Source organism: Balaenoptera physalus, assembly GCF_965194825.1.
Source record: "Balaenoptera physalus genome assembly, chromosome: 4".
NCBI lineage: Eukaryota > Metazoa > Chordata > Mammalia > Artiodactyla > Balaenopteridae > Balaenoptera > Balaenoptera physalus.
The window spans coordinates 146131294-146157061 of record NC_138891.1 but is presented as its reverse complement, the minus strand read 5'-3'; the positions used below and the strand labels follow the sequence as shown (position 1 = coordinate 146157061).

Sequence of the window (25768 nt, the reverse complement as noted above, 5' to 3'; positions counted from 1 at the left end):
CTCAATAGTAAGAGAACCAAATTAAGAAACGGGCAAAAGGTTTGAATAAACACCTCAGCAGAGAAGGATAGAGGGCAAATGAGCACATGAAAAGATGCTCAACATCATGTTATAAGGGAAATGATACTTAAAAGCACAGTGAGTTGCCACTGCATACCCACTTGAACGGCTAACATTAAAAAGACTGAGCACCCCACATGCCGCTGCGGATGCGGAGCGACTGGAACTTCCCTGCAATGTGGAGAGAACATAAAATGGCACAGCCACTGTAGAAACCAGGTGAGCAGATTCTTAAGAGTTAAAGATACACCCGTCATGTGCCCCAGTCACTTCGCTCCTAGGTATTCACCTCCAACAGAGACTTGTACACGCAGCTCACAGCAGTCGTATCTGTGGACACGGAAGGGTGGGCAGCTCCGTAGGGGCCCCGCTCCTCCGGGTGCCGGGCATCAGCCAGGGCTGGTGATGTGCCTGGAACACGAGCATCTCCTCTGGGCCCCACGCCGGGCCCCACGCCGGGTGGCACGAGTGAGGCCCCTCTTCTTGACTCTGGGGGCATCCCGCGTGGCGCCCTCGGGGCTCCTCCAATGGCGCCTGGCCTCTCCCGCCTGGACCGTGGGGCTGGCATATCTCCACTGACACGTCCAGAACCGAGCGCCTGTCTCCCCAACCCTCGTCCGCAGCCTCCCCGTTCATGGAGGGCAAACCGCCTTTCCCGGGCTCAGAGCGTGAGCTTTCGTTCACGTGGCCTGGACCCTCTTTCTTCCACAGCACACTTCGGATCCGAAGGGAATCCTGCTCGTTTTTCCTTCGGAAGCCTCCAGAACCAAGGCACCTGGCTGAGCCCCACCTCTGTCAGTCCCGCAGCCTCCAGGGCTCCCCTGGCCCCCGTCACTCCTGTGCCCTCCTGCCCTCCTGCCCTCCTGCCCCAGCTCCAGCTGCTCCGGCCCCGGCCGCCCCTCCACCGGCTCTTCCCCTCCAGATGCGTGCGCAGCGGGGCCCGCACCTCAGCCCCCCCAGCCTGCACCTCCCGGGGCCCCACGGTTACCGCTGCACTTCCCACGTCCTCCTCACGGCCGGCTCTGCCCACGGCCGCTCTGGCTCTCTAAGGCACTTCCTCACCCTGCCTACCGGCCACCCGCTGCCCCAAAGCTGACCGAGGTGCCCAGAGGAAGGCCCGCGTCCACCTCGTCCCCGCCACCTCCCGGGCCCTGAGCGAGGCCGGCACGTGGCTGACGTGTCCGGTGGGTGCGTGAGTGAACCGCAGCCCTGAACCCTGGGCTTGCGGTGTGGCCGGCGCCGCTATGCTGTGCACCCAGCCTCGACCAGGGGACTCCAGGGAGGGCGGGGGAGTGTGCCTGGGCGGCCCGAGCACCGGAGGCCTGGCCGGAGCCCGGGGAGCGGGGCAGACGAGGAGGGCCTCCTGCCAAGGGGCGGGCACCAGGGCAGGCCCTCTGGCCACGCGGACTCCCAGCGATGCGGGGAGGGTGATGCCCCCTGCGGGGCTGGCCCGGCCTCACCGCCCGGCCGCCCACCTGCTCGGGGCCTGTGAGCCCGCATCTGACACGAGCAGGCAGAGCTGTCTGCCCCGGGCCTGGGCCCCCCAGGGCTTCAGCGCCAAGAGGGGTGCAGCGGGCTCCCGGGGTGAGTGCAGGCGAACTGAGCCGGGAGGAGGGCGCGTGCGGGCTCCCGCTGGGGAGCGCAGGGCCACCGTGCCCGGGGCGCGGCGGGGCAGCAGCCTTCCTCCCCGACGCTGGACTGGGATTGGCATCGCTGCCCCCCACGCAGTTTTGTAAAAGTAAAACCAGAAGAGTCGTGGAAGGCAGACAATGACTTGTTTAAAGGTGGGAGAGGGTGGGAGCGCGATTTGGGTGAGAAGGAGCTGCTCCTTGGGCGGCAGGCGGCCGCACGAGCATCGGGGGGGTCTGAGCGCAGGGGGCACAGAGAGGAGCCAGAACCGAGGGGCAGCGCACAACGTTTATTGAGCTGGGACGCGGTGCGGAGGCACCTCCGGCCGGTCCCCACTCTCAGCCCCGAAGACGCCCGGGGCCCAGCACCCCCGCTTCGCCCCGCACCCCGGGTCAGGACCCTGAGCCTTCCTTTCTCCTGCCCTCGGACAAAGGGAGACGTGCACCCTGCCTGGCGCTGACCCACGTGGCCACGGGAGCCGAGGCCGAGGGATCAGGGAGGGGCAGCTCCCTGCGGCCACAGCTCCTGGGGCTTGGAGGGGACGGCTGCCGGAAGCGCCGTCCAAACGTCAAACCAAGTCTTAAAACAGTTACACGGACACTAAGGAACAACGTTTCTAAAACGTCACAGATGGGAGTGGCCCCAAAGCATTTAAAATAATGAACACGGCATGCCAACGCGTGAGGAGACGGGCGTCAGTGAACTTGAAGCAGTGTCGGGGCGGAGCCGGGGGCTCACAGACACAGATAGAGCGCTGTGGGTGCATCTCTAGGGCACAGACACCTTCTGTAGTAAAGAAACCTCTATATCTGCAAGGGGGTGAGCGGTCTGCACAGGTGGCGAGCGGTGGGGACGTCGGCGGGGTTAGAGCGCGCCCATCCCGGTGACCTCGGACGTCAGCCTGGAAGAGACAAGGGCACAGGGCACAGGTCACCACGTCCTCACAGACGGAGGAGTCCTTAGAGCCTTGCCCCTCCCTCTTCATTGCCATGGACGGTCCTGGCTCACAGCGCAGTGGCCACTAACTGAGGATCAGGGACCAGAGCCACGGGGCCTTCCTTCCCGGCCACAGGGGCCCGTGTACCTGTCACCACATGGTGGGGTGACGACAGCCACCAGGACAGGCCCAGGCTGCCACAACCGTTTCTACGGCCACTGCCGGGAGGGGCATGGGAGTGACACTGCCGGGGAGAGGGACGCAGGGCCCTTGTGCCGCGCGGCTCTGGAGGCTTCCTGGGTGTGGTCGCCCTCAGCAGGGAGGCCGAGGGTGGGGCCCGCTATGCCCAGGAGCTCCGCCCTGGCTCTCGGGCCACAGGACCTCCGTCTGCCCCAGCGCGTGACTTCAGATCCTTGCACGGTTCCCTGACAGCCGCCCACCAAGCGTCTGGGTGGGGGGATCTTTACAACCACAGATGTGTGAGAGCAGAGAAATGCAGTGACCTGTTCCCTGAAACTACGGAGCCTTTTATGCTGACCTTCAATGACCCCAGACCCAGGCCTCTGCCGAGCAGAGAACGTGGGGTGGGCACAGGGCAGGTGCTGGCCAGGCCACCCCCAGCTTGTCCCCGTGGGCAGAAGGCCAGAGGTCCCAGGAAAGGCCAGTGAAGCAGCCCCTCCTCAGCTCCAAAGCCCAGGGACCTCCCCGGGTGTGCGGAGCTGGCAGCACGGCTACGAGGCTGGCGGTGGCATCACAGGGCCCGGACCCTCCCACTGCACAGGGACAGGCAGGAGGCAGGCTGGCCCTCACACCTCCCTGTGGCTGTGAAGAGTGAGGCCCAGAGGCTTGGCTTCAGACGCCCCGAGACGCTGGCCTCCCCACAGTTTGCCGCCTGAGGCGCCAACGCCTAGCGACTTGTCTGGGGCCGTGCGGGCACCACTGGAGGTGAAAGGTCAGGTGTGAGAGTGCAGAGGAGCGTGTGGGCCCGCGTCCACCTGGAGACTCTCCCCGTCACGCTCCACCCCCCGCGCCCCTGCACAGCCGGGAGAGAGAAGCCCCGGGAGGCAGCCCCGTGCAGGCCGCCCCGCGCAGGCCCGAGCGGGCTGGCCGGCCTCACCTGGCGTTGATGAGGTACTGGGCAAGGCTGATGTTGGCCGGGGTCCCCGTGATGGTGATCTGCCGCTCTGACGACCCCTCTGTGGCATTGGCGATCTTGATCTGAGCTCCAGACATCTGTCGAATTTCATTGATTTTGGTCCCCTGGCGTCCAATTATGCAGCCTATTAGCTGGAAGAAAGGACGGAGGAGCTTCTTAGAGGAGAATCCACCGCAGCCCGTGTGCGGTGCGGAGCCGCTGGGGAAGTTGCAGGAAGCACTGCTTTGGGCCGCCCACCCCCAGCACATCACAGGCTCCAGAGGGAAGAGGCACGCCCACCCCCCTCCTGCTGGAGGACGGGAGCCGCGGGTGCCTGGCCTCTGCTTGGCCTCGACCGCAAGAAGTCCCGACAAATCAAGACACAGCGGTTATGCGGCCGCATCACCTGGCCCAGCGTCCTCTGTGGGCCTGAGGCCGTGTTAGCCCCTCTAGGCCACGCCCTCGGGCTGGAGGGATGTATGTTTGAGTGGACACGGGAGCTGGAGAGGCAGTGTCCCCAGCCATCACCATGCCTCACCCAGGCAGCTGCCCCTCTAGGACACGTGCCCCACGCCTGCCCTGTTGTCTTGGTTTGGGGATCGGAGTCAACATTCTTAAGATAAACCAGGGATCCAGAGGATGGCTGGGAGATAACTGAGTGTGTGAGAGGAGTGTGTGAGGCCCTCCGAGGGCCCATGGGGCACTTCTGGGCCACCTACTCCCAGGGCTGACCCTGAACCAGGCAGGGCCTTCAGATGGGGGCAGCCGCGGTCCCCAGGCAGCTCCGGCATCTGAATTCCGAGTCAACCCTGAAGCACCACCAGCTCCTTCCTTGGCTGGTATCTCGGGGGTGACATCACCCACCCCCATGGGCACTAAGCTGCTTAACCAGGGCGGGGGGGGGAGGGGCACACACGGGCTCAGGATGGGCAGGGCCGGCATACTCACATCATTGGGAATGGTGAGCTCATGAGTGCTGGCTGGGGGGCTGGCGTCCAGACCTGGGCACAGCGAGGGGAGACGGTTAGGCGGGCAGAAGGCTGCTCCCGCTGCACCCGGCGCTCGGCCCCGCTGGGCCGGCAGGCAGGCAGGGCCGGGGGCTGCCCAGGGGAGGGTCTGCACAGCCGGGGGCCGGGGCCTGTGAGCGCTCAGCCCCAAACTGCCACCGCCCTCCTGACCCCAGCGTCTCTCAAACAAGGAAAAGGAACCCAGCAGGATGCAGGTTCACGTTTTCGTTCTGGGCATGACATGATGTCACTTGTCTGCTGTGTTGTGCAGTCTCTCGAGACACCCTTCACAGACACCCTGGTGGCTCTGCCTGGCGCCCCGGGTACGGGCCGCACTGGTCACGCCAGTCCTGGGTGCCCACCCTCCCTCCCCCAGACCCGACAGCAGGCCTCCTCGGCTGCGCCTGTTCCCTCCCACGCTCTGCGGCCCCCGCCCCCGGGCAGCGCTTCCGGTGGCGGGCAGGGAACCCCAAGAGCCAGGCAGGGGAGGCCGTGCCTTTCCACAGGGCATCCTGGGCTGAGACCCAGGCCCAGCTCATCACACGCCCAGCTTCTGTCTTCACAAATGTCAGCTCAGCACCCACCAAATCAGAGCCAGCCTCTCAGGGTTCAAGGACAAGATCCACACTTACTTTGGAAACAGTGACCACAAAACGCAGGGGGCTGTGAGGGGCCCAGAAGGGAGGGAGGGTCTGCCCTCGCGGGTGAATGCTGGGGCAGACACACTCCTGTGTACGAGGTGCTTCCATCCCGTCAGGAGGCGTCTCAAACTCAAAACCCACAGCCGAGACCCTGCTCTTCCTGCCCCGGACCCGTGTGTCCCAGTGTTGTGGGTCCCGCAGCTCAGCCCAGACCCGGAGCCCCCAGCTCCACCCGCCTTCCCTGTGGCACACTATCGCAGGCCCGGCTCACGCACCTTCGGAATATTCCGGAACCTGAGCCCTCTTCCCACGCCATGCTCCTCCCTCCCTGGCCCCTGCCCCTCAGGCTAATCCCCGCAAGGCCCCGAGGGTTCCCAAGAAAGGCGACTGCCCGGCCCCCGGCCCCACAGGCACCCTCCTCCACGGCATGTGTGTCCCCGGAACCAGATGTGCCGTGGCCATTGGTGTCAAGGACACAGGGACCCGATGAGACCGGGCCTGTTCTGGGGCCCGCGGCGCACAGGGCTCAGCTATGCTGAACGAACTAACTCACCCCAGACCATCCATCATTTTTCTGTTACGCAGCTAAACCTGGAGTTTCTGTTCTTTATCTCTTTTCATAAAGGTATTATCAATAGTTACTTAGTTGTTCAACCATCTATATACATTCAATCTTTAGTGACACTTAAAAATGTCACTTAAGAGATTTCCTTGGTCCCAAGTCCCGTGCGGTGCCTCCTGGTTTGGGTGACACAAGCTGGGGGTCACAGCCGCTCACCTAGCTTATGACTTTTCATCAAGGGGACTTTCTTTCAAAAGGTGCCGAAGTCAAACCCAGCGGTGAGCTTCCCTCTCATGAGTTGTGAACGCTGCTTCCCCAACACAAACCCCAGCTGCCTGGGAAGCGGCGTGGCGTGGCCTTCAGGGTGAGGACGACCAGCAGACACCTCTCGTCACCGCCCAGCCTCCCTGACCCGCGGCTGTGGCGGGAGCGTGCGCGTGCGTGTGCAAGTGTGGTGTGTGAGCGCTCTGGGTCCACGGGGCCTTGGAGAGGGAGGTCGTCACAGGGGCATGTGAACACGGGTCCCACGTCCCCGAGGCCGTGCTGGGAGGGCCGTGTCGGGGTGGGGTGGGGGCCGTGTGTCCCGGGTAAGCCCGGCGCTTGGAGTCCCCAGGTCGTCTCCTGGAGACGATGGCTGGGCAATTATCTGCAATCACGTTATAAACTGTACAGACACCCAAACGTGTGTTATCCCCAGACACACAACTTTGTAAAGGTTGGTATCCAGTTCCATAATCAGAAACACTCTATAAATGTTCTACTCTAGTTTTCACTCATTCAGTTCTGCACTAGCTTAATTAAAGGCTGCGCTGAGAAGAAACCCACAGTGAGAGCACGGAGCACCAGAGCTGGGGTCCCAGCTGGAGAGACGCCTCCTGAGCCCCGTGGCCTCAGCTGGGCCCACGTGGTCCTGAGGGATGGGTGAGGGGCGGACGCACCCTGAGGCCCGGAACACGCCAGCGGGGGTGACAGCTACGACCCCTGCCAACAGTCCTCTCCCGCATTTCCCCTTCAGCCGGCACTCGCTCTTCTGCTCTGACCCAGGCTTTCACGAGGCCCGTGTGGGTGGGGATGGGAGCATGGGGGGCGCCTCCCTCCCAGGGAACCTGGCAGGTCCGGGCCACATGCCTCCAGTGGCTTTGCTCCCCAACGGCCTGTCAGCGGGCCGCGACCACTGCTGCAAGCCTGGGTGACAGGACCTGCGGATCCACGCCCTGCCCCGCCCTGTCCGGGGAGCGTTTTAGTGCAAATCCAGCCCACAGTGATCTCATCTCCCATGAAACACATTTCTGGAAGGCACACAGCGTGGTCAACCCTTCACTCCAGGCCCCCACACGCTGTGCCACTGGGAGAATAAGTGACACACAGGCGGGGCCTCTGGATGACAGGGCAGCTGTGCCCCGAGCCCAGTCAGAGCCGACCCACCACGTTCCCAGCAGGAACGGGGCGGAAGCTGGGAGCCGCGTGTGCAGACCTGGGGCAAGCCACTTGGGCCCCGGCCCTGGGTGGCGCCGGCGTCCCTTCCCCGAGGCGCTTGGCCAGCAGGCCCCTCGCCCCCTCCTCCCGCCAGGTCCCTTCCTGGCCTGCTTGCTCTCCCTTTAGCGTGGTTTTCTTTTACCTGACGACTGGCCCATCAGATTTTGAGCTTCTTCGGAGGAGTGTAAAGGCAGCTTTTCTCCTGGAGAGCAAAGAAGAAACAGATTTAATGTTTTGCCCTCAAGGAGAGAAGCAAGGTCACTTCAACTAGGGAAGCTCAAAGTCTGACTGGTGTGCCGCTCCGAGCTACGGGGGCGCCGTCCCGGGCGAGCCGCCCTGCGGGTGCACCACCTCCTGCAGGAGAGCCCCCCCGATGGCCGGTGGGCAGCACAGAGCAGGGTGGACCCTCGGGGGGGAGTGTCTCCTTCAGGAAGGCCAGCTGTAGGGTGACTGCCCCGTCACGGAGACGCACAGAGATACCCCCGCCCACCCGCGGCAGCGTGCACAGTGCCGCGTCCCTGGCCCTCACTCCAGAGCTGCGCTTGGTCCGCTCACTGCCCTGAACACAGACCGCTCGGAAAGAGAAAGGCCCCAGGTGAGAAGAGAGGAGGTCAGAAAGGGCGGCTGGGTACGTACCGGGGAAAGCGGGGTTGGTCTGTCCGAGGGGAGGAAAGGGGGTTTGCTGCATGGCCAGCTGGTGGAGCTTGGTCAACTGCTGGGGTAGGAGGGACACGAGAGCTAAGAAGGTTATTGTCATTGAGTACAAGTCACACCAAATTAAAAACGCGTAACGGAAGTCTGCACAGATAGATAGAAAGGGGGCCATGCGACACATGGCAGACGCAGCAGCACGCAAGGACTTGGCCTGGGATAACCAATGGGCCGCGGTTGGTTGGCAGGCACATTGAGTCCTTCCCCCCCTCGGCCCCTGGCCAGGCGGGCCCCCGGGCTCCACGGGGAGGGTCTAGAGCCACAGAGCAGGACCCGCTGGGCCCCAAGTGCCTCAACGTCACGCTGTCACTCACGGGACCCACTCACGTCGGTGGGTTGGCTTCCTTCTGCAAACCTGGGCCTGGCCCACTCCACGGCCGGCATCCTCCCCCGCAGGCCCTCGCTCTACCCATGGGGCGACTTGGAGGGGCCACCTGTGGGGCCCACCGCCCGCCCCCTGTGGCCTCCAGGATTACAGGAAGCAGTGCTGGAAGGCTCCACTAAGGGAGCTGCAAGGGCCGCCAAGAGGGTGCAGGGCTCCTACGGGGGGGTCCCACGCCTATACCCCTTCCCCCCACCCCCTATGCCCCATCCGTTGTCACCTGTCCCTTGGCCCCCATCCCCCAGCCACTAGACATTGGTGGGGGCTTTGAAATGCAGTTTCTTTAGTTATTTTATCTGAGCTTCATTTCTTAAATAAACACTACAAATAACAGAAGATAAAGGTAAACGTGGTGCGCCTTGGCCACCTAATAGGGGCTGTCTGAATGCTGGGACCCCCCCCCCCCCCGGCCTTGGAGACTTCTGGGCACATCCTCAGCCCTGGCTCACCCACTGGTCCGGCCCACATCTTCAGCCAAGCGGAGGGAGGGCCAGGACATTCCAGGACGTGCACTCAACTCCCAACCTTCACAAAGGAAGCCCAGCCCGAATGCTTCCAGAGCCCAGAGGCCAGCATGGGGCCTCCACGGAACCCCTGTGGCTAGCAGGTGTGGGCACCCAGGGAGCGTCAAGGGCATCCCCAGGTGAGACGAGGGTCTGACCAGTCACCACGTGGGTCCCATTCTGCAGAACGTGTCGGGGGTGGGGGCAGGTCCGAGCGCTGGGATCTCCACGTCCCTGGCCTTCACGGGCGAGCCCTCGGGCGACAGAGGAGTGGGTATGCTGTTGGCCTCCCAGGGGCCAGGCGCGCTCTCCTAACAAATGCCGAACACCCCTTCCCAGTACGTCGGGGATCACGGCTGCCCCACGGGGGGCCCCTCCCGAGAGCCCGCCACCCTGTCACGTGTCCGGCAGGTGCGGCCGTGGGACAGGGCTGGTGGCACCCTGGCCGGCCAGTCCGGCCTCCTCCTGTATCCACAGGTTGGGGTCCAGGGGCTGAGTCGTGCCCAGCCTGTGGCCTCCGCGCACACCTTCCCGTTACAACCTCCACTGTGCAGCCGCTGGGATGTGGGTGGGCTGTCGCTGTAGCCAAACTTCGGTGTCTCCTGGCCGCTTCTGTAGCATCTGCCAGCGCAGCGCAGGGCTGTCTCTTCCCTCCCTCCCTCCCTGGAAGCGGTAAGCCCATCATAAAAGCAGCCCTCCCCCACCCCAGGCCTCTCCCCACGCTGGGGGTGGGCCTGCTCGGAGAGAACCGGCCTCATCCCAGATTCAGCTGTCATGCCTGGCAGCTCTGGGGAGGGGACGTGGTGACCTGGGGTCAGATTCAGCTCTGAGGGTCCCCAGTGAGGTGGGGCCGGGGGCTGACAGCACACCTGCTGCGCGGCAGGTCGCCCTGTGACTGACACCGCTGGGCTAAGCGTGGCCTGGGCAGACGTGCACAGAAGCCTCCTGAGAAAGGTGTCAGAAGAGCACACCCGGGAAACACCGCTATGGGGACACCAACCCAAGTCTTGGGGACAAGAGGTGTGAGGGGACCTGTACCTGCCAAGCCACGGGTGAGATGACCTGCAGGGAAGGCGCTGAAGGGTGGGAGACCCCGCTGCGCGGCTCGGGCACCCTAGCTCCTCTTTCCAGGGGCCCGTAAGAAAGGTGGCAAGGACCCATGGGCGTCGGGGCATGCGGGTGTGTGTGGGGGGCACCGACTGGGTCCTGCCACCCCGCCTCCCCTGAGCACGTCGTCACCCCGAGTTACGGGGACACCGGGCGGGGTCTGCGCCCCGAGCCCACCCACACGGAGCGCTGGAACCGGGTCTAAGGTCTCCTCACCAGGAGGTAACACAGGTTCCCAGGATGGAGGAGGAAACCCCATCTCTGGAGACAACAAACATCCAGCGGGCTGTCCAGAGCCCAGCCCGGGGCAGGCAGGCCACCTGCTCTGACCGTCACTGGGATTTCGTGCAGACACCGCACTGGTGCAAGAAGCGCCGCCTGGCGCGGGACTGGCGTCCTGGGGGCTCCAGCCCTTCACCCGGGGGCCGGGGGCCAGCGAGGAGCCCGAGGGGCGGCCCTGCGGCACCGGAAGGGCCTAAGGGGCCTTGGCCAGGCTGCTCTCTGCTCCTGGTCTGCGATGTCACCCCCGTCACATGCTTATGTGTCCGATGGCCGGGCTGGCATGGTCCCCATGAGGGCAGGGCCCTCTCCTATCTGTCCCCGAGTCTCCAAGAGTGCACTGCTGTGCATTGGTCAAGATGGCAGGGGAGAGCGGGGCTCTGGGGGCGGGAGAACTGGTCGGAGTCAGCTCCAGCATTGACCAGCTTTGTGGAGATGGGCACATCTGGTCTCCGTGGGCCTCGTGCCCCCGCCTGCGAGGCCCGCTGCCACGTGAGGGATGGGCAGGCTGAAGTGCTGCCCACGTGAGTTGGGGTGAATGAACATCGCAAACTAGCGGGGCATCCCCACCTGGCCACCCACAGCCCCTGCACCCGCGGTGCTCCTCCGGTCCCTCCATCACCTGCTCACGGTTAAACGGATGAGCCCATTGGCCACGCGTGTCACGGGCACAGCCAGATAACCCGCGAGGTGGGCTCCGCTCACACCTGGCGAGTCTGGCACTCAGAAGTTCAGTGATTCAGGCCCTGACCTGTCCCACTGCAATGGATTTGCTGCTTTGTATGAAACAGTGGCCACACCAGCAAATAGATGCCCTCTCAGGCACCCACGAATATAAAGTGACATCTTGGGAAGGACTGACCGGACGGTGGGGCCTGGAGGAGCACCTGTCCCGCGAGTGGGTGGGCGATGGGTGTCAGCTGGCATCTCTCTGTCTTGGCTCTGCCCTTAACTTTGCCTCCATTTCTACATTTGTAAAGGAGGGAGCAGCACAAAGTGCTAAGGGCACTTCCCACTTTTTGAGATATTTCTGCCATAAAACAAAACAAAACAAAACAAGAGAACCAGACTTTCTAATCTGGCCAGTGCCTACAAACCACTGGGAGGGAAGACTGGAGGGGAGGGTGGAGGGCGAAGCCAGCGGGCAGGCGTCACGTCACGGACATTTCTCCATAACTGCCTTTTCCACTTAACTCTGTGTCAGAACATAAAACATAGACAAATACTCAACACGGACAAATACTGAAGTCAGAAGGATTCACAAGCATACAGCTCCACGAGTCAGCACCAGATGGACATGCCACGCACCGGCACTCACATCTAGGGACGCGCCACCTCGTGGTTTAGTCTGCAAGTCCTGTTTCCTCTTCTGTGAAATGCTTATGTCTTTTGCCCATTTTGCTATTGGGTTGTTTTTCGCTGATTCACGTGAACTTATGTATTTCAGATACTAATCCTATTTCAGTTATATGTGCTGAAAAGATCTTTTCCCCACTCTCCTTATGGAGCCTTGAGAGAAACAGAATTTAAAAACTTTAATGTAGTTGAATTCATCACTATTTTCCTTATGGTTTGTGCTTCTGTTTTAGGAAATCCTTCCCTGATCTGTGAACTGAAAGATATTGTTTTCTTCTAAAAGTGTTAAATTTTTCTCTCTCGTGTTGAAGTTCTTGGTACATAAGGAGTGTTTTTTTTTTGTTTACGTTATAAAGACTATCCTATCAGATATTGTCTGCATAACTAGCTTGATGATTCTTGGCTTTTGCTCTTTCACGTAAAATTCAAAACAGCCTGCAGGGATTTTGTGTGCAATTGTACTGCATCTGTACCCCAACCTGGGAAGATCTTTGGTGTCGTTTCCAGGAGGATCGTGTGTCTCTCCATTCACTGTGGTCTTCTGGTCTTCTTTAACTTTCAATAACGACAAGATTTTTTAAAAAAATTCACCTTTTAATTATTGATTTCAATTTACTTGCTTTATGGGGAGAGAGTCATCTATCTGATTCCAATTTTTGAAAGATGGTGAGTCTTCTTTACGGTCTAGTGTGTGATCAAGCTTTGTAAACGTTTTCATGAATTCAGTAGCTGTGCTGGGGGAGTGTTCGGTGCACGTCGGTTAACTCGGGCTCACGTTGTACTGTCAGAATCTCTTTGTACTTGTCTACTTCGCCTTCATTGAAAGAGGTCTGTTAAGGTTTCACTGCAACATCTGTTAAATTCTCTTAATGGTTTGTTAATTTTTTCCTTTATATATGTTTGAGGCTATGTTTTAGGTGCAAACTTAAATTGTTTTATCTTCTAGTGAAGCATTTATCAATAAGTAATGACTAAGTAATTTCCTTTAAAGTTTTTTTTTTCCCCACTAACAATAATAATGGTGTATTGTGTCATTGGGTTAGTATTTTCCTAGAATAGGTTTTCTATTCTTTTAATTATTCTAGGTCCTTATTCTTTAGGTGTGTCTCTTGAAAAAAAAAATGATTTTTTTTGTTTTTGTTTGCTTGTCTCTTTGTTTAGCTTTTCTTAAAAAACTTTCTGATAGCCTTTGTTTTTTAACTGGAAAGTTTCTCCCGCTTTGATCACAATTACCCACAGATGTAGACTAATTTCTGTCATCTTCTTTTAATTGCCCTGATCTTCAAGGGTTTATTTTCTTTTTTTTCATTCCCTTTGTTTTGTACTGATTAATCTTTTCCTGTCACCCACTTTCCCCTCCGTACCTTTATGGAAGTTATGAAAGTGAACATGTTTCTGATAGTCACCACTTTGAAATTTTAACACGTACATTTAGTCTTAATTCAATATCTTTGCCTTCCTCCTGAACGATACAACGACCTACAGGATGTTTTAATCCCCTCAGCCACATCCTAATCTTACGTATGCGATTGGTGCCCATTTAGTTCTGTTATGTTAATCCCAGCAATTAGATAGCATTGATTTTGATTTTACAAAGTTTGTTTTCATTGACCCAAATGTTTAAATTTTAATGTAGTCAAAAATATCAATGTTTTCTTTATGATTTGTGCTTATGTTAAGGAAAGAAATGGTAATTTTTTTTGCTCACCATTCTTTCTTGCATTTATAGTCTTCCTTCTGGGATCATTTTCCTTCTACTGACGGGCATCCCTTAGAAGGTCACAGTTGTTTGTCTGAAAACATCTGTAACTTGGGAGATCCTCTGGAGGTTGAATTTTAGGTTGACAGTTGTTTTCTTTTATTTTGCCACCACAATTGCTCCTTTAGAATATTCCTTCTCTCTCTCCTCTTGGAAGATACACTTTTGGTCTTTGGTGTCATGTGGCTTTACTTGGACACGTCTAAAATGGATTTTGGTTGATCGAGTTGGGGATTTGTTGGGATTCCTGAATGTGAGGATTTTTTTGTTTATTGATTCTGAGAAATTCTCTGTGCTCATCTCTTAGAAGCTTCCCTCCCTCCATCCCATCCGTTAACCCTGGGACTTCAACTGGATCTGTGTTCTTCCTTCTCAGTCCTCCTTATCGGTGTTTCTCAGACTTTCCATGCAAACAAGTTACCCAGGGTCTTGTGAAAATGCAGATTCTGATTCTGGGAGGGGCGGGCTGAAGGCCCGGCCACTGAAGAGCTCAGCTCCGAGGAGAGGGTGTGCAATCCCGGGGAGAGGGGCGGGGGCAAGAGTTAACCTGCCCGTTTCCTGCTCTGCGGCAGGTGGGGCCGGGGCACCTCCCCACCACTCCGAGCTGCGAAAGGAGAGGATTGAAGATCCTCCGATCTTGGAAGAACAAAGAGCCAGAGGTGCGGGCGTCAGCAGGGTGGCCGTGCAGGGCTCTCACTAGACGATGCTAAGAGCAGCCTCAATGGCACCTCCCTGCGGGCTCCCGGAGGGGGACACCGAGGAGGTGGGCGGGGAACGCACTCCATCCCCGGCTGTGTCCACTGTGAGCAGAGACCCAGGGACCACCGTCTGCACGGGATCTAGCTGTGCGCTCCCACTGGTTTCTTCTACTTACTATGACTCACTCGCTTCCAGTTTCCCCACTGCTACCTCTCTAAGTAACGAGCTTCCCGGCTAACATGGCGTCCATCTACCCCCAGATACTCAACACCCTCTGCTGAGACCCAGCGTCGCGGGGACCGACAGCTCTGCTGCTCCTGGCCCCCAGCTCTGGCGAGGGCCCCTCGAAGCCCCATGTCCTCACCAGCCCAGGCTCCAAGGGAGGCCGCCGGCCCAGCTGGCTTCTGGTCTCGATTCTGCTCGCTTCCAGCACCCCTTTAATGAGGGGATGCTAAGTAAGGGAGTGACTTGGAAACTTTGAAGAGTAGAAATAAGATTCACATGGGAGGGCATGCTTGACATTGACTGATTTCTCCCAGAAGAAACCAGTTTCTTCCCGGTGTAATCAGTACAGGGACAGAAAGAGCGGAGGTGGGAGAGAGCGGTGGTGGCCATGCTGTGTCTGTCCAGGCTTCGCATCTGCTCCTGCGTCCTGAGTTGTGGCCACCATGGTCCTTCCTTGTGTCTGAAACTACACCCGACCCCTCGGGCAGGACACATGGGCGGCCGTCCTGGAGCATTCTGGCCGCCAGCCGTGACCAAGGCCTGCAGCTGTGACAGGCCCAGTCATCCAGCAGTCCTTGGCCTCTCCGAATGCCCAAGAGCTATGAGCTTCCAGAAGGATTCTGGTAAAACAAGGGCCGAGGCAGGCAAGAACCTGGAGGGAGACTGGTGAGGGTGGGGCCCTGATTCTTACGTAGGTTAAACCAGAAAGCAGGAAAAACTACGCACATTTTAGCTCTAGATGAAGAAATGCTCAGCTCTAAGAAGTGTATTTTCTCAAAGTCTGTGCCTGATTTAGGAAGGAATTAGCTGCTGAGATGACAGTGGGTTGTGTGTCAGCCACTGGGGTTGAAATATTCAAATGGTGTATTCAGTTACCTTATAAAATAAATTAGTACTTCCTGTAATTATTATATTTGCGTTCTAAGAAATGAAGCTTTTAAAAAATTCCTACTGAATATTAAGCTCAGATAAAACTGCCTTCCTGGCCATGGTCACTCGTCACCATTTAATTTTGTTTTGAACGATTCTTAGTGATGGTCCAAGTCTTCAAGTTTCCATTCCTGCAAGAAAAGCATTTATCAAAGTCCTGCTCTCTTGTCCTAACAGCTGCTCCATCACACGTGCGGCTCTGGAGAACGCAGGGTCCTGCACAAAAGTGCTTTCACGATAAAAAACCAAGTGTTTCAAATCTCTGTCAAACTCAATGAGGCAACCATGTAATAGCTAGCTATAAATTAGTTTAAAATCCGAAAAAAAACTGAAACTACCCATTTTTAAGAGATACCGAGACAATCACATGGAAAGAGCAAAACAACCAATTGATATAAAAACCAATCAACCACGCCAATCAAAGTCCCTCGGCCTCGCTAGGTGCGTGTGCTCTAGCCGAGGGACTTCAGACCAGGAGCTCCAGACCAGGAAGTCGGGCCTGGAGCGCTGAGACCTCGGGCAGCAGGGAAGCACAGGTCTGCCGTGGGCTGCTGGTCTGAGCCTCAGCTCAGACCTGCTCTGGGGTAAACCGTCCCTCACGGCCCAGACCGCCGAGCGTGCTGAGTTCTGAGTCTGCTTTTGCACAGAAGCTTGCACAAGACCACCAGCCATGGGGAGTGAAGGCTGTGCCACCCTGTAAACCGGCTTCTCCTCTGATCTCCGTCACCCCATGCGGGCGCTCTATTGGGGCCCACGGAACCCACACGCCACAGTGCCCGTCCCGACCCCACCAGTGCTATGCTTGCTCACTCCACATGGGTGACGAGCCCCCTCCCCGGGTTCCAGCACCTGCCGTCCCCTGGGTCACAGCCAACTGTCGTCTGGGATGGGCAGGGCAGGCATCCCCCACGTGGCATCAGGACGGCCCCCAGCCCCGTCTCCATCAGCTTTCTCTGACTTTTGATTCATGTGTGTTGCTTAATGAGGATTTTTTTAAAAAGGAAAAGCCGTTGGTTTTCCTTTTCTATTCAACAGAAATGTCCTGCAATGATAGTAAACTGAATCTCTGTACTTCCAATACATACATGTGCTCAGTGTCAGTGAATTCTTACAACTCTCCCTGCCCTGACTTTACGTCTTAAGGCGGCCGGCTCTTCACCTGCCAGTTCAAAAGCGAGAGCGTCTGCACAAGGTGGGCGGGCACTGCTGTCACCTGCAGTCCCTCTGCCTGGACAGAGCCCGCCCCCCACTGGCTCTCCGAGAGCAGCACACGTGGACCCGCCTTCCCAGGACAGAGGACACTTCTCGGGTCGGACCTCAGCTTGCTGTGCCTGCGGCCGTGGCACACAAACCCACCCACCTCTTCCCTCTCTTCCCCGCACCCTGCTGCCCGGGCCAGCAGCGCAGACCTCGCGGCCCAGCCTATCTACAGCCCTGTGGCCTGCGGCCCCCCTGCAGTGTGCTCGGGGCGTCCAGTCCTCCAGCACCAACGCTGCGCTCAGCCTGGAACCCAGTCCGGAGCGGCCCCGGGCGTGGAGCGCGTCCCAACGCTAGACCAGAGCCTCGCCTGCCGCACGGGGCCCCGGCAGCCTGGGTCCCGTGCACGCGTGGACCCTGCCCCGACCGGGGCCTGAAAGGGAGCATGTAGCTTCTCCAGGTGTTCAAACGCCCATCCAGGGTATCCCGGCAGACCTGCTGATGGCACATCACCTGCCTGCTCAGGTGCCCACGGGGCCCAAGCTGTCCCCGCCCACCAGGGCAGGCGCCGGGGACACAGCAGCCCGGTGGCCCCCGCCCGAGGCCCCATGTGCACAGGAATAGCCGGACTGCAGCCACAATCAAAACAATTGGACATCAGGCCAAGTCCTCCACAGGAGCAGAATTAGTGCTAAGAGATTCAAGGTTATTCAGGGCCATATGGATATGACACAGGTCAGGAACACTGAGAACAGTATTAATATTATAGTGTAATATTAATATTAGTAGCGATTGACAGCAGCATGCAGGTAGGAGGGAAGTGGTGACGAGAAGAGAGGTGAAGGGACAGAGTAAAAACTCACATCTGGGTGGGGGATGGCGTACTGTCCCTGGATCGTGTAGGCCTAGAGAGAGAGAGACACCGTCAGCTCGAGAAGCGGCAGCCACGTGTCCCCCACCGCGGCCTCCCCTGCGGGACGAGGGCCCTCCTCAGGGAGGGCTTTCCTGTGAGCAGGCCCCGGGCCCTCTGGTTAAGGCCTTGCCCCTTCACGTAGGAGAGGCGACCCTCCCAGGGCCCGGGGTGCCGAGATGGGGGGCAGGGTCCTGGCATCGAGCCTCCCGGGTCCCTTGGTGGCTGGAGCTACAACCAGACACACGATGGGGCGGGGCGGGGGGGAGGGGAAGGACCAGGCAGATGGCTTCCGACTCTCACCCCCCTTGCTCCCCAACTGACAGTATCTAAGAACGATCCGCTTGACCGTTGCCATAGATTCACTGATTATTAACCTTTTGAGAACTGAATCGGTTATCAGAGTAAACACTTTCAGGAAATATTTACTCCAAGAAACCCAAACAACAAAACAGAAAACTTTAAAAGGTGACTCAAAACCAATTTTGCGAACGCCAGGTTAAGTAAGAAATGCACCCAAGTCAGCCACAGGTTGGCCGATTGTCCTCCAGCCTCAGAGGACCGGGTGGCCGTTGTGACGTGGGGGCAGCGTGCTCGTGGTGGCACAGCTCCCAGAGGGGGCTTGTTCTGCCGTCACCGTGTCACTTGCCTTCAAGACAGTGACTCGGAGCAGCCGCAGCGCATGTGTGGGCCCCGGAGCCTCTCCCACCGCCCGCCCCACCTGCCTCAACAGTCCCTCAGCCGAGATGCTTCCAGAAACTCACAGCCAGAAAACAAACAAACCACACAGAGTCGAGGGAGAGTAAAGACAAAGACCTGCCACTGGGACTCGGAGAGGTGGAACGTGTGGCACCAGCCACGCTGGGCCTGCAGGTGGGGCGGGCGCAGAGCCCCCGTCTCGGGGAGGCCCGGGCACCTCGTGGGGAAGGAAAGGAACCTGATGAGACACAGCACGCGCCGGGGAGGCTGTGCGTGCTCGGGGCCGTGGGACGCCACCAGGCACTGCGCCAACGTGTCCCCGAGTGTGACAGGCCCTGGGACAGTGCTGCCCATGTGCTCCCCGGCTGGCAGTTCTTTAGCCCAGACACTTTCAGTTTCTGACTTATCTTTTCATCTCTCAGGTGTTATGGTTTCTAGTTCTACTGGAAGTGCACGGGCCGCCTACCATCATTTCAGGGCAGAGGTACAGACAGACGACAGGTCACAGGTTCCGCCTGGATGAAATCTTTACGGACCGAACCTGCTGGGACGGCAGGAAGTGCGTCTCGGCAGCGGGGACGTGCGGGCATCTTCACGGGGACAGGGCGAGGCGGGAGGCTCTGAAGCCTGGGTGTGCAGCGCGTCCTGCACACGGGCGGGGAGGGCCCTGGGCCTGGTACAGTGGCCCCTCTGCCCGCTACCTGCAGCGCCGCAGTGACCCTCCTGTGACTCTGTCCCCCGCCAGCGACCAACACTAGTCAGTCACTGGCCACACTACCTGTCCCCAGGGCACAGGCGCTGGGTTAAGGTGCTGAGCCCCTGCGAAGCCCACGGTGGTGGTGACCTCGCCGTCCTGACTGCGGGGTGGGTGACGCCCTGCTTTCCCGGCCGGGGCTGGGCTGGGCCCGGGAGGCTGCCAGGCTCTGGCTCGTGTTAACATGCCTCCCCTCTGAATAAAGCCCGCACTTCTCCATGTGGAATCATCGTGGGCTTGCTTGAATGTTGGGGCTGAGGCCACGCAGGTAACTAACCTGCCGCCGATCACGGATGTGTGGCAGGAAAGGAGCTCTGAACGAGGCGGGCCGTCTGCGGCTGCCCTGAACCACGGGGGCCGCTGGAGCCGCTGCCCCCCTCTCCCCGGGGATTCGCCACAAACGCTGCCGCAGGAGCTCAGACCCTGCCCTCACCTCATGGGGCTCAGCGGGAGAGAAACCGGACGAGGTTCCCTTACAGAGCAGAGAAAAACGTGGAGAGTGTGTATTTGCCTCTTTTCCTTCACGGCCCTCCCGTCCTGGGTCATCTGGGAAGTCTCTGTCTTAACTCTCCCTTGAACAAGGCACACAGCACTGCCGCCTGGACGCAGAGCTTCTCCTGGCACACTGGCCTGGCCTTTTCAAAGTCCCTCGACCGCGGCTGCCGTGACCCTGCTGCGAAGGGACAAAGCGAGCTCCTGGTGGACGCCTCTGAGCCCGGTGCCCAAGGGCAGAAGACAGGGCACGGCCCCCCTGTCGGCCCCTCCAGGTCCCGCTAAGCCAACCACTGGCCTCAGACAGAAATCTCCGTGACCCCTGGTTCCCAGGCCCTCCCTGGCGGGAGAGAAAGCTCAGGGGCACCCACCAAAACAGCAGGTGTGTGAAGTGGCCGTGGCCGGCCTGCGGGGCCTGCAGCCAGGCTGCGGCAGGGAGGAGAGAGAGGGTCGTCCCTGTAACGGGACGCCCAGCTGGCCTCTCCTTCATCCTTGTCTCGTCCCTCACGTGTTCCTGGGGGAAACTCGTGTGTGGGAAGTTGGGAACGTGTATTTCAGGGGAGATGGGGCCAGTTCTTACAGCCGTAGTTGCCTCAACCAGGAGTCATAAAACCCCTGGTAACGCTCCCGGCCCTTCCTGCCTCTGAGCTTCCTAAAAACACCAGGAAGCTAGACTCGGGCGGTGCTGCCCGGCTGAGCAGGCCTGAGCCCGGACCAGAGTCCTCCTGGGCCCAGCCTCCACAGGGCGTCCGCCTCGGCCCTTTCTGTCTGCGGACGCTGCCTGGCGGGTCTCTCTCGCGGTGGCCCGCGTCCACCCCAGGGGCCGGCTGCGGGCCGGGAAAGCTCTGCGTCCAGCGTGCGCGGGGGACACGTGCACGTGAGAAGGGAGAAAACCTGAGTGCACTAACGGGCAGCGGCGGGGGCTGCAGTAAAAGGCTGAGGTTGGCAGTGGAGGCCGAGAGCGGGTCGGCTCTTACCTGACCACCTGCAAAAATGACAGGGGTGGAGGCGGGCTTTGGGCGGTAGGGAATGGTGGCACCTTTCGGTGGGGACTAGGAAAAGGGACAGGAGAGGGAGAGAGAGCGTTAGAGCAGCTTCGCAGCCTGGCAGTCGTGAGGCCTCCTTCCGAGCCCCCCCGCGCCGCCCCGCCCTCCCCAGCCCCCAGGTCCTCCAGGGACCACGGCCCTACACACAGCCCCAGCAGGAGGCGGCGGGTGACGGGTGAGGCGGGCGGACGCGCCCCTGCCCGCGCACGCGACCCTCCCCAGGCGCCAGCACAGGTGCCGCGTTCTGAGAGGGGCGCGCCCCCTCCTTCAGTCCTCGGGAAAGATCCCCCGGGGACTCGGTGCCAGTGCCGGGGCTTCGCGTGGCCTGGGCTGATGTTCAGTCGACATCGTCACAGGAAAGTTAGAAACATCCAACTTTACTATTTTAAAAAAAAGCCATCATTTAATGCACCTTAGAGTCCAAATGAAATAGTCCACAGTTGTGATGAAATTTGCTACAATTTCCTTTCATTATTCTGTGTCCAAAAGTATAGGATTCATATCTTGGGGTGAACGATATTCTCAAGCACCAGAAGTCGGCCAGATTCTGATGATGTCAACCTGACCCCTTGGTCAGAAGCCATCAGGCCCTCCCCTGTCCCCTTGCCTGGGTGGCCGTCTTCCCTGGGAGCAAAGTCCACGGGGCTGGGCCCGGGCTGTTGTCGCGAGTCCTGAGTCAGCAGCACCACCAGCCAGAGACAGAGCTCAGGGACCAGGGCAGCCTGCCTTGCTGGGAGTTCCTGAGGCCATTGCCCACCCAGGCCCAGCCACCAGGCGGTGTGACCTCAGAGTGACCCAACCCAAGACACACACAGGGAGGTGGGGACAGCAGAGGGGTTGGCAGCTTCAACTCTGCAGCCCAGGCCACACCATGCGACCTTGTCCATGCTGCGTGCCCTTGAACACACTGTGTGACCTTAGATGTGTGCTGTGTGACCTTGAACACAGTGTGACCTTGGCCTACTGTGTGACCTGGAACACACCATGTGACCTTGGCCTACTGTGTGACCTTGGATGTTCTGTGTGACCTTGACACGTTGAGTGACCTTGGCCTGCTGCGTGATCTTGTGGAGAGCAAGAGGGGCTGCTTCGAGGGCCAGTGTGCTGACCCCGTGTGGGTGACGCTGGGCTCCCGTCCTCCCGTCTCCGGCTCGTCTGAGGTCGTGTCCAGGTGCCTCTACAGCCGGGTTCTCTGTGGTCTCGGGGCGATTAGGGGTCACCGTGCAGGAAGCGTGACTACCCTGAGTGACCGTTTCCGCTGCGAAAGGAGGACTCGGTCCAGCTGCTGCCCCCACTCCATCCCTGAGCTGGGGGGTGGGCTCCCCGCTTCTCAGCCTCAACTGTCACCTTGCTCCATGGTGCACTCTGACCCCGCTGACGGCAGCGCCTGCCCTCCACTGGCCCTGATGGCCATGACATCCAGTTCCCTTCAAGCTGACCTCTGGTGGAGGGAGGACTTCTGAGCACACGCCCCCAACCCAGGGCTGCAGCCCCGACCCTCGCGTTCTCCACCGACCCGCCACACCTCGAGCAGCCCCTCCCTCCTTCGGTAGTGATTTCATGGGCGGAGCCCCCCACCCCAGAGCCCGAAACTCCAGTCACTCTTCATTTAACATCGGACCAGGGGCTCCTTGCTGCGGTGACGCTTCCTCCCCCATAAGTGGCTGCTCCGGCCTCTGGGGGCTTCGTGACACCAACGGCAGGAGGCCTCGTCCCCGTCCCTCGAGGACCGATCACGCCTGCCCGTGTGCTTCAGCGTTCGCCGTTTCACGGCCCTGGGGGCACCAGCGCCCCACAGCCAACGGGGTCAAGCTCTCCTGTGGGGTCACGTCTGACCACAAACGTGGCACAAGCAAGGCCACGTGGGAGGGGTCCTGAGGAGCCCACATGTCCTGTTCTGACCTCGTCAGGGACATCGGAGGCGGCGTCCCTCCTGGAGTGGTTCACGCCACCCCGCCTCGCCTGGGCACTGCCACCCACCAGGCCGCTTGGGCATCTGCCACACTAGGGGTGCCGGGCCCTGCTCGCTACCCACCCTCACGGCCCCTCACGGTCCCAGCGCCGGGACTGAAGAGAACACTCATCCTCACCGTGACCAGCGTGTGGGGAAAGCTTCAGAACGAAATATCTAGAAAAATAGTTTTGATTTCCCAATATCATACTTCAGGAAAATAAAAACGATACAAATTCTTTTTTAAGGAGTTGGACATGGTGCTTTAACACCATGTCAAGTACAAAAGAGGGAGAACCCACCGCTGCCCCCCCCCAGGCTAATTCCTGGGGGAGACTGCTGTCACCTCAGGCAGACCCTCCGTCAAGAGCTTCGGGCATGGGGGGAGGAGGGCCCAGGTGGCCGGGCCACCAGCACAGGTATTGAAACCTTTCGTCTGAGGCACGATGACTTCATTTTAGCTTAAGAAAGACCAGCAACTGTTATTGATAGCTTCAATTAATCTTGTAGCAGTTTGGGTATTGATTGAAAGTTAAATCTTGGGTTTTTTTCCCTCAGATTTTCAAGAGAGGTTTTTCCTGCTCAGCTGTGCCTTCCTTGCTTCTCCTTTGGTTAATCCTTTTGTTTACTTCTTTCTGTCTTCACAGTTGGGGCATTTTCGTGTGCTTTCCCTAAGTCCTGCCCATTGTACCTCGGCAGCGTCTCTGAAGCCCTCAGGCTGGTCCCATGCAGTGGGGTCCTGTCCATGGCGTGGGCCTCTTCACTCCATCTGCATCTCCAGCCCAGACCTGGCCCCAGGGCACACCTGCACCACTTTTAAGGACTGACCCTTTGCTGAACGCCCCTCACACCATGGGCTACTAACTCTTGATCCAGCTCCAGAAATGAGGGGAGGGGCTCATGCCCCCCACGTTCTCCGTTCTCTCCGCAGATCCCCAGTGAAGACGACCGACCCACCCGAGGCGGCAGGAGCCGGCGGCTGCCCTCCCACGGAGCCTGCACCCAGGCCGTCCCTGAGGCCCGCCCTCACGCGACCCTGACCACCTGAACCCTCAGGGCCCCGAGGCCTCCAGCGCTCAGAAGCCCCGGCTGGCACGGAGTGCGCGGCAGGCTGGCGAGGGGCCCTGGACTTGCTGACCGACTGTACCTCCAGCATGACCACACAGATCTGCTTGACACACTGGATGATGGCGTCGGGGGTCCCCGAGATGGTCACTGCCCGCTCCGTGGAGTTGGGCAGCATGTCCCCGGCCACCTGGACCTGGGCACCTGTGGACTGGAGAGAGCAGACGTTGGAAGGGGCCCCACCGAGGGGGGCAGTGTGCACTGCAGCGGCACTTCCTGGGTGCCCCCGGGGGCGTCGAGGGCACAGCACGCCTCGGGACGCCCCCCGACGCTGCCCCAGGTCAGCCCCCCACGCCCTTCCTCAGCACGCTCCGTCTGGAGCCCCCGGGGCAGCCCCATCCAGCTCAGCCCGCTGCTGCCAGGGCACCGCGGACCTGGAGCAGGGCGGGCGATGCTGGGTGCGGAAGCGGCATCTCAGGAGACAGAGGTTTTTTTTTCAAATATGTGGAATTCTCTCTCTCTGTGGAGTTTGAGGTCACAGAGAAAGCTGGATCCCAGTCATGGGGCCTAAAGCGTGCGGCCGTCTTTCCTGGAAGGAATCAAGCCTGGGGGCTGCCATCCTTTGGGGAAGGAAGGCCTCGGGCTTTCCTTGGGAGATGAGCTTGTGAAGGTAAGGTGGGCACCTCAGGCAAACCCCACCCCAGCTGGGACGGCGCAGCGACTCTCAGGAAACGGGCCCGGCAGTGGGAGCGGCAGCCTCCCGGGGGGCAGAGCCTGGGCCCTGGAGCCCAGGACTGGGTGGGGGAGCCACGGCCGCGTGCCGGGAGTCAGGCCTGGGCTCCTCTGCGCGACGCCCACAGCGGGGGCTCCCACGGTCACTCTGCCTTGTGGCTCGTCCCTCCCCTGCTGCAAGCTCTGTGCTGCAGGGTCTGCAGGGACCCGGCTAGTGCTCTGCCCTAGGGACATCCTGACCCGCCCGGCGCTCGGCTCCCGGGCGGGGAGGGCTCGTTACCTCCCTGATCTCCTTGATCTTGGAGCCGCCTTTGCCGATCAGGGACCCGCACTGGCTGGCGGGGACCACCAACCTCAGCGTCACCGGGGGCTTGCTGGTGGCTGGGCTGTTGCTCATGCAGTTAATGATGTCCTGGGGAGGGAGAGGCACTTGTGTCGGCCGCGAGAGCCTAGCAGGCTCCCTGTCGGGGGTTGGGGAGACGAGGACGAGGGGGAGGCAGAGGCACGATGGCAAACGGCTGAGGGTGAACAGCGGGAGGACACGGTGGCCGGGCTGGGCTGGTCACAGGGGCTGCGAGGCCAGGCCAGGCTCAGGGGACGAGGAGGGGCGGCTGGAGAACACAAGGGGACCCCCAGACGTGCACGTCTGGGCCGTCGCGCTGCTGCCGCAGGGTGGGGCGCAGACCCCCAGGGTGCCTGGACGCAGGGTCTGACCTCTGTCCCTAAGGCCTGGCGGGCAGAGAGGGGCTTGGACAGAGGGTGATCCATTTGACAGAAGGACTTACTCCCCAGCTTGATCACCCTTCAAGTAAATAAAGACACCAAATGCATCTCCAGATAACTTTTAGCAATTTCAAAAATATCAGAAACACATAAAAATCTTAAGGTTGAACTCTGACAGACGTACACAAAAGTGCACAGACACATAAATGCATGTAGATTTCCCAGGCCTGGGTCTCCCTTTGTCCATCCACATCTGAGCCAAGCTAAACACGCTGGGGGTCAGCTGCTGTGGACAGGGCTGAGGCCTGGACGTGGCCGCTTCACTGCCGGCGCCAGGCCTTCCCTGAGGACTCGTGCTCTGGGGGCAGGCCCCGAGGGACCGCTCAGTGAGGGAGGGGGGCCTTGGGGGAGGAGGGACCCTGGCCGGTCACCAGGTGGACCGGAGGGGGCAGTCCCCGGGGAGGCAGAGGAGGCAGAGAGGCTGAGACGTCCCCTCTTCTGGGACAGGGCTTCCCAGGGGCGCCCCTTACCTCCTCAAACTTGTAGGCAATCATGGCAAAGGCCTTGAAGATGGCGTCTGTCGGGCCCGTGATGGTCACGATTCTTTCTGGGCAGTTTCCTTCCGAGATGTTGATCCTTGCCCCGCTCTGGGAGGGAGGTACGCAGACCCCAGAAACTGGATTAAAGCCTTGGGGCCGGCAGTGGGCTGGATCCTACTGACCACCGGGTACTCCTGCCGGCTGGTGGTGCCCGAGCCTCGGCACTGATGGCCGGTCCTGTCCTACTGGGCTGGCTGTGACC

At 59.8% G+C, this 25768-nt stretch overlaps 1 protein-coding gene across 18 annotated transcripts in view; it reads right to left on the bottom strand.

Annotated features, from left to right (window-relative positions):
• Positions 1 to 1823: 1823 nt before the first annotated feature.
• The window catches only part of PCBP3 (poly(rC) binding protein 3), a 212629-nt gene continuing 188684 nt past the window's right edge, over positions 1824 to 25768 (bottom strand). For 5 of the 18 annotated variants that reach the window (XM_082461046.1, XM_082461045.1, XM_082461035.1 and 2 more), the window contains 10 exons: positions 25498 to 25614; positions 24525 to 24656; positions 23595 to 23723; positions 20359 to 20502; positions 17459 to 17500; positions 8084 to 8162; positions 7590 to 7649; positions 4710 to 4762; positions 3744 to 3913; positions 1824 to 2590 (listed from right to left, as the gene is read on the bottom strand). In XM_082461046.1, the coding sequence (XP_082317172.1) occupies positions 2554 to 2590; positions 3744 to 3913; positions 4710 to 4762; positions 7590 to 7649; positions 8084 to 8162; positions 17459 to 17500; positions 20359 to 20502; positions 23595 to 23723; positions 24525 to 24656; positions 25498 to 25614 (963 nt within the window). In that variant the 3' untranslated portion in view covers positions 1824 to 2553. The remainder of the gene's footprint in view (positions 2591 to 3743; positions 3914 to 4709; positions 4763 to 7589; positions 7650 to 8083; positions 8163 to 17458; positions 17501 to 20358; positions 20503 to 23594; positions 23724 to 24524; positions 24657 to 25497; positions 25615 to 25768) is intronic. The other 13 variants (XM_082461052.1, XM_082461036.1, XM_082461038.1 and 10 more) reach the window with 10 other exon arrangements.